The sequence below is a fragment of the Carlito syrichta genome, unplaced genomic scaffold (genome assembly GCF_000164805.1).
Source record: "Carlito syrichta isolate Samal-C Ts95f unplaced genomic scaffold, Tarsius_syrichta-2.0.1 Scaffold314713, whole genome shotgun sequence".
Lineage (NCBI taxonomy): Eukaryota > Metazoa > Chordata > Mammalia > Primates > Tarsiidae > Carlito > Carlito syrichta.
The window spans coordinates 1,039,574-1,052,481 of record NW_007258809.1 but is presented as its reverse complement, the minus strand read 5'-3'; the positions used below and the strand labels follow the sequence as shown (position 1 = coordinate 1,052,481).

At 45.0% G+C, this 12,908-nt stretch overlaps 1 protein-coding gene across 1 annotated transcript in view; it reads right to left on the bottom strand.

The window, feature by feature from the left end:
* Positions 1 to 12,277, bottom strand: part of CDHR3 (cadherin related family member 3) — a 90,665-nt gene extending 78,388 nt beyond the window's left edge. Inside the window, exons 1-2 of the mRNA XM_021719450.1 lie at positions 12,124 to 12,277; positions 2,514 to 2,716 (exon numbers count right to left, since the gene is read on the bottom strand). Of these exons, the coding sequence (XP_021575125.1) occupies positions 2,514 to 2,716; positions 12,124 to 12,169 (249 nt within the window). The 5' untranslated portion in view covers positions 12,170 to 12,277. The remainder of the gene's footprint in view (positions 1 to 2,513; positions 2,717 to 12,123) is intronic.
* Positions 12,278 to 12,908: the final 631 nt, after the last annotated feature.

Sequence of the window (12,908 nt, the reverse complement as noted above, 5' to 3'; positions counted from 1 at the left end):
AAAAAAAAAAAAAAAAAGAAAGAAAGAAAAGAAAAGAAATTAGCCATTTCTAGAACTTAAGAGCAAGATGGACTTCTTTCTTGATTGACAACCCTGATTGAATCACATGAATGTGAGAAGGGCAGGTCCCATGGAGAAAGATTTGAAAGCTCACCCAACCAGCAATAGATGTTCATGGCAATGTGGAAGAAAGCCTGGGACTGGAAGTTAAGAGAGCTGGGCTAAGTTTGTTTGTTTGTTTGTTTTTGAGTCAGGATCTCACTCTGTTGTCCTGGCTGTAGTACAGTGGCACAATCACAGTTCACCACAGCCTTGACTTCTTTGGCGCAGGCAATCCTTCCACCTCAGCCTCTTGAGTAGTGGGGACTTTGTGCACCATCATGCCCGGTTAACTTTTTTGATTTTCTTGTAGATATTAGGGCTTGCTATGTTGCCCAGACTAGGTTCCAATTCCTGGGTTCAAGCAATCCTCTCACGTTGGTCTCTCAAAGTGCTGGGATTACCTAGCCTTAAGTTATGGCCATGTGGTGTTGGGCAAAGCATTTAAACTTGCTGTCTCTCTGTTATATCTAAAATAGGACTAAACAATGATAATATTATAACAATCAAGAGATCAGCATGTGAAAATGATTTGGAACCTCTGTGCAAATTCAAAGGAGCTTAGTCATGATCATCATGAAAGGCAGTAGATCACAGAGGCTGGGCAAAATGCATTTGGTTGTGGAAACAACCCAAACGTCTGTCAACTGATAAATGGATACACAATGGGGTATATCTATACAACAAAGTATCACTCCACCTTAAAAAGGAATGAAGTACTGAAACAGATTATGACATGGGCGACTCTTGAAATGTCATGCTAATTGAAAGGAGCCAATCATTTAAAAAAAACAAAAACCTGCTATATGATCCCATTCATATGAAATGACCAGAATAGGCAAATCCATAAAGACAGAAAGTAGATTCATGGTTGCCAGGGGCTGGGAGGATAGAGGAATAGGGAATAACTGCTGATGGTACAGGATTTTGTTTTGTGAGGATAAAAACGTTCTAAAATTAGATTGTGGTGATCATTGCACAACTCTGTGAATATGCTAAAAACCACTGAATCGTACAATTTAAATGGGTGGGTTATACACTCTGTTAATTTTTGTCTCCATAAAGCTGTTTTTTTTTTTTTCCTTTTGAGAGCTCTGGAGCCAGAATGCCTGGGTTCCAGTCTCAGCTCAGCCACTTACTAGCCATGCAACCCAGGGCAAATGACTTAAACTCTCTGTATTCATTCCCCCGTCTGTGAAAAAGAGGTCATAATACAAATTCAGTTTTCATGTTTTGAGGATTGCAAAGGCAAACACACGCAAAGCACTGTTGACAGTGTCTGGCACACATGCCATGCTCTATGTGGGTAAGCAATTGGCAAGGTCTATGGAAACGGAGGGGCAGTGGCTATTAACGACAAGCTAGATGTCAAGGGAGTAGGTGGACAGGGCAGTGAAGTCACAGAGCCAGTATCCGGGGCCCTGGAATATAAACTGAACACTGAGCTGTAGACTGACTGGGTATGTACTCCTTACATAGCAGAGGGCCCACTGCTGGGATGATGAGAACCAGACTCCTGGGGGTCTTAAGTCATGGGTTTACAGGTCAGCTATAGGGCCCGGATGTGCACACTTTTTAAAAGCCCCCCTAGTGACTCTAATGTCAAACCGGGTTGAAGAATACCTGGTATGGACCTCAGGGGAGCAACAGTGTCTAGATCAAGCAGTCCTGAGCCCATAGACCACAGGGGAATGGCGGGTGGGACTGGAAGCAGGCCTGATGATAACTGCAGAGGGTTCTTAGGCCAGTTAAGGAAGTGCGTGGGGATGGGCTTGTTTGGTCTCTGAGGCCACCAACAGAAACCATGCAATGAGCAGGTTTGCCTTCCCTGTGCGGAAGTGACAACTTCGGAAAAAGACTCAAATGACAAACTAGAAAACAAAGCAACAATTTGGTCTGAATTACCCAAGAAGAAACATTCACACGGTGGGGCTGGACATTTAGACATAGCTTTATTAAAAGGTGCATGTCTTCCTTGTTAACTAAGTCTCCTCCTAGATTTCCCTCTGGAAAGCCACAGAATCATAGAAAACCAGAATCACTAGACACAAAATCATCAAGGCATGGCTTCGAGGAATAGTAATACCCAAGCTACCCCACCCAAAGAGTGTAGATACTGTAAGCACACCCATTGCAGAGGTGACACCACGGGAGGGCTGAAGACAGTAAGAAACAGCCTTCTACTTGTAAAACCTTGAGTATTATGCTGATGTGAACCGTATTAGGTGGAGAAGGTCCCACATTCATAGAGGCATCTAGAACAGAGAACTCTGGGACGCCTCAAACAAGACTTCGGGTCTTACAAGAGGGAAGATTAAACTGGCAGGAGGAACTGAGCTGGAATCCCATCCCCACCCTCGTTTTCAAGATCACCTCTTTGCAGACAACACCCACAGGTGGTAAGATGTTCTTACCTCAAAGTCAGTGCCTGACAGCCAATTCACCCTGAAGGCCTCAGTTAAGGGATTTGAGTTGATTATCATGGGAAAACCTGGGATCACAGGTGACAGTGATGCTGATAATTTCACAGAAAACTTGTGCACTGAAGTCTCAGGTGGAGAATTCTCGGCCACGTTGCCTGTGGCAGGTAAGTGGATTAGGTGTAGTGCGTCTCCTGCTGTGGATTTAAAAAGGAAGCAAAACAGCATGAACACAAAGCCTTTTGCTGGGAGCAGGGACTTAGCAGCTTGGTCTGTGACTTCAATTTGTGGCTCAGGGTGATGAGGGAAGCTGGTCACTCCCCAAGAACGAATGTTCTTGTCAAGTGCTGGAAATGGAAACACGACATCTTCTGGGATTCAAGAAAACAACCAACACCAAACGACCAAGAGTTCTGTTTCTGCCACTTGGTAAATAAAGCTGCCTCTTTGCTCCTGTCTCCCTACTTCCCTTCTCTTTTCTCCCAACCTTTGTGAAAAGCCAAGGAAAGAGAAATATGTCAGCTTAGGAGAGAGACACATAATGGAAAGACCTATTCTGGTAATGACATCCTCTCTCTTGCAAGGACCGTGTCATTTACAAGAGCTTGTTTTCCTTCTCTGTTCAGTGATCCATGAGGTCATCTGAGCATTGAGTGTGCATGACTGGAGACCTCCAGAATTGTAGTAAGTCTCCCCACGTCCATGAGTAATCTCAAGGACAATTGTTTGGTATTATTGGACTCCACTGGTATCACATGGAGGGCCAGTCAGGACTTCTGGTTGAAAGATTAATACCCGTTTCATAGAGAAGGAAATGAGAGACTCGGAGTGTAAACCACCCTGGGGTGCATTACAGACAGGAAATTTTACAATTTAAGAGAAAGTATGTTCCTTCCAGGAAAGCCTCACAACCATGCTACGGTATCCATGACACCCTGTAAGACTTTGCCATTACAGAAGTAAGCAGCAGGTTACGTTTTCTCGTGCTTCCATAGTGAGGGTTACTGTTGTGTGTGCAATAACATCCCCCAAAGATTCATGACCACCCAGAACTGCAGAAGGGACCGTATTTGGAAACAGAATCTTTGCAAGTGTCATTAACTGAGAAGCAGTCATATGGACAAGGGTGGTCCCTAAATCCAGAGCCTAGTGTCCTCATAGGAAGACAGGACATCCCCAGAGGGAAGGAGGCCATGAAATACTGGAGACAGAGATGGTAGGAATTCTGTTACAAGTCAAGGAACAGAAAGCAACTGCCAAAAGCAAGGAGGAAGTCTTGGAGCAGACATTCCCTCAGAGCCTCCAGAAGGAATCAGTCCAACACACAACCTCAGACTCCTGGTTTCCTGAACCACACAGAATGGATTTCTGTTGTTTTAAGCCACCCAATATGTGGCTATCTGTTATGGTAGTCCTAGGGAATGAATACAATGTCCATTTATCTAATGTTCCAAATAAGTGCAAAACATAGAATCCTTTATTTCACTAACTCCTCAGAAAACCACGCAGATAGGCATTAGTGATATTGTTTTCCAGATGAGGACGCTGAGCTAAAAGACACACAGCAAATAATGAACCACAAAGCCAGGGCTTACACTGAGGTCCTGCTTCCCAGTCAGCTTCTACCATTGGCCGCTGGGGACAAAACACTTGGAAAAGCAGGAGGCCCAGGAGTGGGCAGGCACGGTGAAAGGGTCTGTCCTAGCAAAAGGTATAACATTTCCAGAAACAAACAAGCCGTTGTAAGAGGATGTTTTTATTCCAGCTGGGGGGGGCATGTGCAGAGCAATAAATGGAAGTGTGAGGAAAATTGAAATGTAAGCACATTCACTGATACAAGCGTTTATAAATCTAAAATCATCTTATTTCGTTTAGAGGCTAAAATGCATAATGCATAAGCTATTGTTGCTTGCAGAATTACCAACTTTTATGGACAAGGACTGTGCAAGGACTCAGAAATATCGAAACAGCTGAATTTAGGGTGACGTGAATATGAATAGGTTTTTAAAATCTATTAAAATGGACTTTACGGCAACCCCTTCAGGTTCCCTCCCACTGTGAGAGCTTTTCTGTCTTCTCAGTAAATCCCGCTTTAAAAAAAAAAAAGGACTTTACTATTATAGCATTCTTGTGATAAAAACCAGGAGCAAAATAGTATGTTTGGGGTTTTTAGAGACATGAAGCTCCCAAAAATAGTTTTTCAAAGTGAGCAAAACAATCAATTGCTTTGACGGGTTGGGTTCTTTGGGCATCATTCCCTCACATTCTCTGCTTTTCCATAAGTGGACGTCTCCAGAGCTTCCCCCTCCTCCCCGCCCCTAGCCTCTCATGGGCATGTTTTCTCGCTGTTCAGCAAGACAAGGACAGCCATATGCAAACGGAAATGCTGGCAATTTGTCTCGTTTGAGCCCCACCTTCTCACCCCTACCCTTTCCTTGCTTCCTCACTGCCCCACCCCCAGTGGCTTGTGCCCCTGCAGTCAAGAAGCAAAGACAGGACTTGCTACGTTTTTCTCAAGAATAGCTTGGAGTAAGGTAGTGACCAGCCCAAAGACATAGACTAAACTAAGTAACTGCTTGCATTTACCAAGCACTTGTTCAGCAGGCACTGTGCTCGCTGCTTGTCTGCCTGATCTCACTCTCTGGCAGCACTATTCTGTGAGGTAGGAACTGCTGTCGCCAGTGCACGCTCCTGAGATTATATACTCAACAAGGGACTGCGGTGGGCCCCGGCTTGCTGCATCTGGATGTGTAGATAATGGATAGCACGTGCCTACTACCGACAGCCAGTGGCTCCATGCCTGCACACGACCATGCACGTGAGATGCATCACCGGAGATGTTATAGCGACATAGCTCTGGGGGCTGGCAAGAAAGTGAACCTTCCACCTGGATGTTAGATTAGGATAATGTGCCCTATGAGAGCTGTCTTTGGAAGAGCATGAAGAACTGTGCTGGGGTGGAGTCCAATGGGGGCTCTGGCATGAGAGACTAGCAAATCTTCCTATGGGGCTTTCCATGGTCGTATCCCTAGTGGGCAGGCCCCTATGGCCACCAACTCTAGAGGGACTCTTTTGGGGAACCGGGGGAGTCTAAAGAAGCTATGCTCCCCCACTATTTTCTCCTAGTTGACCTTACTGGGAGTGTATCCACTGATTTTGCCGAGTTTATCATAACTTTGATAAGACCCAGGTCTGAGGGTCTAATGCCACAAAAGACCCAGCATTCCAATCCAAGGCATCTGACTCCCAGGACAGCCCCATGGTGCCTCCTTAATTTACAGAGCTTGTCACAGTCCTCCTTGATTGGTTGTATTTTGAATGGCAGTGAGGGAGCTATTTTGGAAGAAGCAGATCTATCCAGTGTCCCTCAAGCAATTTGGGGTGGGGAGCTGCTTGTCCCATGCATGGCTAGAGCCAGACTGCCTTGGATATGTCCTGTCTGCTGATGTTCTCACTAGAGCTGCTCTGTCTTCTTCTGGTGGCCTCTCTTCCTAGGGCAAGGCCATGTGTGCTAGGGTCATGCAACTGAATCCTAATAGCTTTAAGGCGGACACCCTGTGGACACTTATAAGAAAGGTAGCCAAGCTGGGCTCTCCCAACCTTAGTTCCATGCCCAATGCCCAGTTCTTCAGCTCTCTTGCCTTTTTTTTTTAATTAAGAGACAGGATCTTGCTCTATTGCCCAGGCTGGAGTGCGGTGGCACAACACAATCATGGCTCACTATAACTGCAAATTCCTGGATTGAAGCAATACTCCCATCTCAACCTCCTAAGTAGCTGGGACTACAGGCTCATACCACTATGCCCGACTACTTTTAAATTCTATTTTTGTAGAAACAAAAGTCTTACTATATTGTCTAGGCTAGTTTCTAACTTCTGACCTCAAGTGATCCTCCTGCCTCAGGCTCCCAAAGTGCTGGAATTACAGGCATGAGCCACTGCACCCAGCCTCCCTTGCCATTAACAAAAGTAGTTGCTAGGCTCAGTGGCTCAGCCTGTAATCCCAGCATTTTGGGAGGCCGAGGCAAGTGGATGGCCTGAGTCCCCAGGTTCGAGACCAGCCCAAGCACCTTGGCGAGACCTCGTCTCTACAATAAATCAAAAACTAGCTGGGCATGGTAGTGCAAGCCTGCCAATAGTTCTGGCTACTTGGAAGGCTGAGGTGGAAGGATCGCCTGCACCCAGCACGTTGAGGCTGTGGTGGCCAGGAGCATGCCACTGCACTCCAGTCTGGGCAACAGAGTGAAACTCCAACTCAAAAAAAACCAAAGTAGTTAGTAGTGGTAGTAGTAGTAATAACAATAGCAATAACAATAAGTGACTAGGGTCCTCACCCTAAAAATAGAGCAATTAAGAAGATACAATATTCACAAAATTATTCAACCCATTTGTTATACAGGTAAGTTTAAGGGATATACCCAGAGGCACCCAGCAGAGGGAAGGTTGGAAACCAGGTGCCCTGTACTTTCCTTCCAAGGCTGGTCTTCCGGGCTTTCCTTGGTGGTCCGAGTGCCAGAGAGTAGAAAGAGGCTTTAATGGAATTTGACTTACACATGCATCTTAATTAAGAATCAAATCAGAATTGCTTGAAGCATGTAGTTTGCAAAAGGAAAAGCATGCCAAAGATTTATTGTCAGTCACTGAGCCCACTGAAACATCTTGCTTGTGGTGGAGACCTGGAAGTGTGATGTGCTCACTTGTTCCCCTTCCCAGAAATAGAACAGTGGGGCCTCGTATTGGTATCTTCAAAGCCTCCACAGTCTCAGTGAGCAGGCAGGAAGCTGGCCACCCTGGGCCTCTGACATCGAAAGTTTAGTGATGTGTGTCCAGAATGTGGGGTGATGCCATCTTCTCCTTCTGGAGATGCAGAGGCTCTAACAGCTCTGCTTTCAATACACGGAACAGGACTCACCTGAGACCGTCACTCAGTGAGTACCTTTTCCTTCCCTCTAGCTCCAAATCAAAACAGTCATGAAAGAAATCAGAATATTGTGAAGAGAGCAAGGGATTTGGCATCAGAGCCCTTGCTTCAAGCTTTAGCTTTGCAGCTTCTGGACTGTGCGACCTTGGGCTGGTCCCTTGTCTTCTCTGGGGATCTCTGTCAACTCTGTCTCTCAGGGCTGTGGTGCTAACTAACAGTGGTCGTTAGATAGGACTCTATTACCAAAGAGGACTCACTGGACTCAAATGACATTGCTTACAAATCTGCAGTTTTATTACAGAAAAATATACAGTATAGCAACAACAATCAAGTAAGGAAATGCATTCCAGCTGAAGGCTGCCTCATAGCAAGAGATATACAGAGGCCAGGGGCTGGATTCTGTTGTCCCCTTTTCTCCAAGGAATGGCAAGAAGCACTTTCTTGGGTCATGAACCACCGATGTATGCACAAATACTTTGGAATCATGGAGGCTCTGCTGGATTTTTATACTTTGCTATAGAAAAAAAATCTCGCTACATGACCGGCCTCAACAGTAGAATCCACTGAGGCCCTCCTGAAGGCCAGGTGCAAATCATCCATCTCACTGTCATCAATAAACAGTGCTCACAAGCACTGCCAACCGTTCGGAATGCCTAAGATCCATGGCTACAAAGCAACACTATTAATCAGCATGCTTTGTGCCTTAACCAGGGGTCAGTGTGGTACAGGAATTTTAGCAAAACAACCCAGGCTACTACCAGCCTATAGGAACTCACTCTCACAGCACAAGTACCATAGAAAAAGGCATGTACTTGATAAACTAGAAAGCAATAGCAAATCTTGTTGTTTCAGTATATGTAATATCTTCCTGTTCTTTCATTTCTGCAGTGCACCAGGTTGCCACCAGCAAGGAAGAGGAAGGGAAAGCTGACAAAAGGGATTGTTTTTTGCTTTACTGAGGTCGATTCTGAACAGGAAAGTGACATGATAGAAAGAGCAGAAACCTTCTGCAACATTCTTTGGTCCCCATATAAAGGATTAATTGGCCAACAGAAACACTTTCTGGAAATGAATGGCATCTTCTCGCCTTTTCAAATGATAAGATCATTAAGAAACAGTTACATCTATTCCCAAGAAGCATAAGACACTGAGTCTTGGGCCTCTATTTTTTTTTTTTTTTTTTGGTTGGTGTCTTACTCTATCACCCAGGCTGGAGTGCAGTGGCAGGATCATAACTCACCGCAACCTTGAACTCCCAGGTTCAAGGGCTCCTCCTACCTCAGCCTCTCAAGTAATTGGGACTATAGGCGTACCTGGCTAATTTTTAAATTTTTTATAGAGATGACGTCGTGCTATGTTGCCAAGGCTGATCACAAACTCTTGGGCTCAATCAATCCTCCCCCCTCAGTCTTCCAAAGTGCTGGGATTATAGGTATGAACCACTGTGTGATTTCCCAACACTGCCTAGCAGAGAAACCAGGCCCAGTTGATGGGCTCAGAGGACTTTCTGGAGAAATCTATGATAGCCTTTTCCCAGTGCCAGTCAAAACTCAGGTTGATGGGCTTGGTACCTTTTCATGTTCATGAAGATCTTGCAGTTCCTGAAGAACCCTTCTTTCATTGAACATCCTGGCATTTTCCATTTCCATGAGAGTAATGCAAAATCTAGTTCCCTGGATGCCTTCTCAAAATGTAGATGGCTTCTGTGTGCAGTGACTTTAAATCTACCAAGGTCCTTTGCTAAGTGGCATCTTCTAAGAATGACACATGACCTGTTGGTTCTGATGGAGCCAGAAGACAGTTTTGTCTCAACTCTTTTCTACTGATACAGTTGAGAGTTTTGTCTAGTTTATGCTCCTGGGGGTGGGGGTGGGGTGGGGAGGTTCCTTTGTGAGCTGTTATTGGAATGGGGCACTATAGTATCACAAGAGAAACTCATCCTCCTCATTGTTAGCAGAGGTGGAAAGGATAGATGCCAATTTAAATACCAACGTTAGGCAAGAAGAATAAAGGCCTGCATCTGGGAGTATCAGTAAATGTTGGTGGGGGGGAACCCGACCTGACACCAGATTCAAAAAGGATGGTAATCAACAAAATAACGCTTATGTATTGGATACCCCTCCATGTATGTGGCACTTGGGGACAAAAGAGCAATGACAGATGTAAAATGGCCTAGTGTAGGAGACAGAACAGACCTCTCATGAAAGAATTACAAGATGATAGCTCATGCTCCTTTAGGTTGAGCATTTATTCATGTTAGATGCTGTACTAAGCTCTTAGCATGCAGTCCATGAATAGGCAAGAGAATTCCCAGTACAACTGAAAGAGCACACGCCAAGAGATAGGGCAATCCATGAAGACTCCATGGGGGAGGAGGAGCTTAAGTTGGACCTTGAAGGAAGTATAGGACCAAGTGAAAGGGAAGAGGATACTGTATGTTACTTATTTGTAGTGATTATGGTGATGCCTGTTACCCCCACCCTGAAGGCAGGAGCTGGTGTGGCTGTCACTGCCACACCCTAGAATCTTCTGAAGCCCTGGTGTTGGAGTGTGAAGGTGATCAGGTTCTCAGACTCAAAAAAAAAAAAAAGAAAGAGATAAGGTGAGAGAGAAGCAGTCTGCATCACAGCAGCCCTTCCAAAAACTAGGATTTGACTTACGGAAACAAGCATGGTACAGTGCATGGTCTTTTGGGAACAGAGGGATTCAATTGTGTTGTTTTGTTTTGTTTTAATAAGAAATTTCTCGCAACCCTTTGTGATCTGCTCCTTTCACACTTCCAAATGATAGAGACCAACAAGAGAAATTGAGTTCTTTCTAACCTCACTCTTCCCTCAGTGACAATAAATGTCACCTCGACTTAAATGATTATGGCCCTAAAAGCCCATATTTCTGGGGAAAAAAATCTCAAGTGATTACTGCAACTGAGAGCCTGAGCTGCTCAAGGCCCACTACACACTCCCAGTTCCTTCTGGCCTCCGCCAAGTCAAAAAGCACCAGATGAGAGAGGGCTCAGGATTGGGACACCCCGTTCTCTTTCTTAGTAGCCGATCAAAGAGGAAAATTAAATGAGAATATCCACAGGTCTGGAAAAAAGCCTTTGATTTAAAAATCCATTTTGATTTACAGACAAATACTCTAAATAATATAAGAACAAAAGCTGTCTCCTTAACATATTTCTCTTTCACACCAAAAGCCAACATTATGCTTAATGGAAAACAAGTAAAGTGCACTCTTATCATTATTTAACAATGGTCAAAAAGTACAGGACTGGCAATTAGATAAGAGAAAAACAGGAGGTGTAGAAATAAAAGAGGAAGAATATAAATGTTCATTATTTTCAAACCTGGAAAATGCATGAGAATCTACTGAGAGACCGTGACAAATAAGGAGACAATTTGTTAATAGACTTCCATACATGATACAACAATCAGTTAAAAGGCAGAAGGGAATAAACATTTACAAATGTAGAAAAAGAAAAAGTAAGAGAAGGAACTAGAGATAACTATAATCAGAATGTGCAAAATCTGTCTGAAGGAAACCTTACAATGCTCCTAAGGAAAACAAATGAAGACTCAAACAAGTAACTAGAACCCTGCTCTTGGATTAGGAAGATTCAATATCATAAATAACAATCATCAACATTTACTCAGCATTCACCACATACCAGCCACTCCTCTTAGTATTTTACCACATAACTCATCAAGGATGTAAATTAACCCTAAATTAATCTGCAAATTTAACAAAATTAAATTCCATATATTATGCATATACTACCTATTCAGAAATAAAATTTAATTTTAAAAACTCAATTTCAGTAATCTTAGCTGGCAACACTAAAAGATTATCCAAGATTCCTGATGCTCTTGACTGAGGATCACCAGGTTGAATTTGTGGCCCTTGTATCAGAAGGTGTTTTTTTTGCTCAAAATGAAGACAATAACCCCTCAGTACCTCAGTTTCCCCACAGGATAACTTGCCAACCTCAAGTTGCCCCACAAAACTTCAGAGAAGTGCCACAATCGCCACAAAGACTGACCTGACGTACCCACAGAGCTCTGCTATGAGAATTATTTTCCCAACTGTAGATCTCAGAAGGGGAGGACTTCCAGGGCAGGCCAGTTCCCACAGGAGGGAAAGTGAAGTCTGCACAAATGTAGATAAGACTGCAGCTCTTTTTTTTTTTTTTTTAGTTGGAGTCTCACTCTGTCACCCAGACTGGAGGGAAGTGGCCACTCCCGGCCACCGGAGCCTCGACCTGCTGGGCTCCGGCGATCCTTCCGCCTCAGCCTTCCAAGTAGCTGGGATTACAGGCATGCACTACCACGCCCGGTTGAGTTTTTGATTTATTGTAGAGATGAGGTCTCGCCTGCCCAGGCAAGTCTCGAACCCGCAGGCTCAGGCAGTCCACTCACCTCAGCCTCCCAAAGGCGCGGGATTACAGGCTGAGCCACCGAGCCGGGCTCAGACTGCAGCTCTTTAAGCACCCCTCTTCTCCAGGATGGCCCTACCTCAGCCCCCCACCCCCACCCCCAGAGCTCTAGGAAGCTTCCCCACTCCATTCATCATTGCAGATAAACCCACAGTTGTACAAGAGGCCATTTCCTCCTTGGGGAAATTATACAATGGCATCATGCAAACCAGGTAGGCCAAGCTTGGTTCCAAAGCAAAATGGAGTTCCCACCTGATAGGGCACCCAGGAGAAGCAGGACAACGGCTGCTTCCTGCATATTTGATGTTCATGCCTCTGTGTGCTCCCAGCACATCATCCAAGACCTGAATCCTGCCTCACATCCAAGGTTTATTCCAGACGCCACTTAGCTTCCCTTCCTGGTTTTGTTGCCATGCAAGAAATCAAACAGAGGCTGTGGTGGTAACTAAGGGAGACTGTAAATACCACAGGAGTGTTTGTTCTCTCATTACCTGCTTCTGTGACTGCATGGTACCCAAGAGGCCTTGTCTTGGTCAGCTCAGCATTCACCTTAAAATCCACACTCACCGTGTGTCCCAACAGAGAGCTCCAAAAGAGATGTCAAAGAGCAAAGAAAGAGCAGACGTTAAGATAATTGTAAAAGCTCAACACATGCATAATCCACCCACGATGGTCTCAGTTTCCCTGTAAGCTTGTTGTCATTTCCAGAAGCGGGGGTGGGAAGTGGGAATGTTTCTGCTGCCCTGAATTGATGAATAAGACTCAGACTTGGGAACCAACTGGCACTCGGTTCTAAAGAGAGGAGCCAAGAGCTGGGACCAGACCCTTCCTCAAGCCTGACTCATGCTTCCTAATTCCACCCACTGCCACAGCCTCTCCAGCCCTCAATAAAGGCTGTGGTGAAGATTCCTGGAGTCATAGGCTTCTGCCCCAGGCGGCCCTCTGCCTGGGCACAAGGTGTGACTAGTGAACAAACATGGGCCGAGGTCCTGCCTGCCCTCAGGAAAAGAGCAATGGGGGGGGGCTGAGGGAGGATG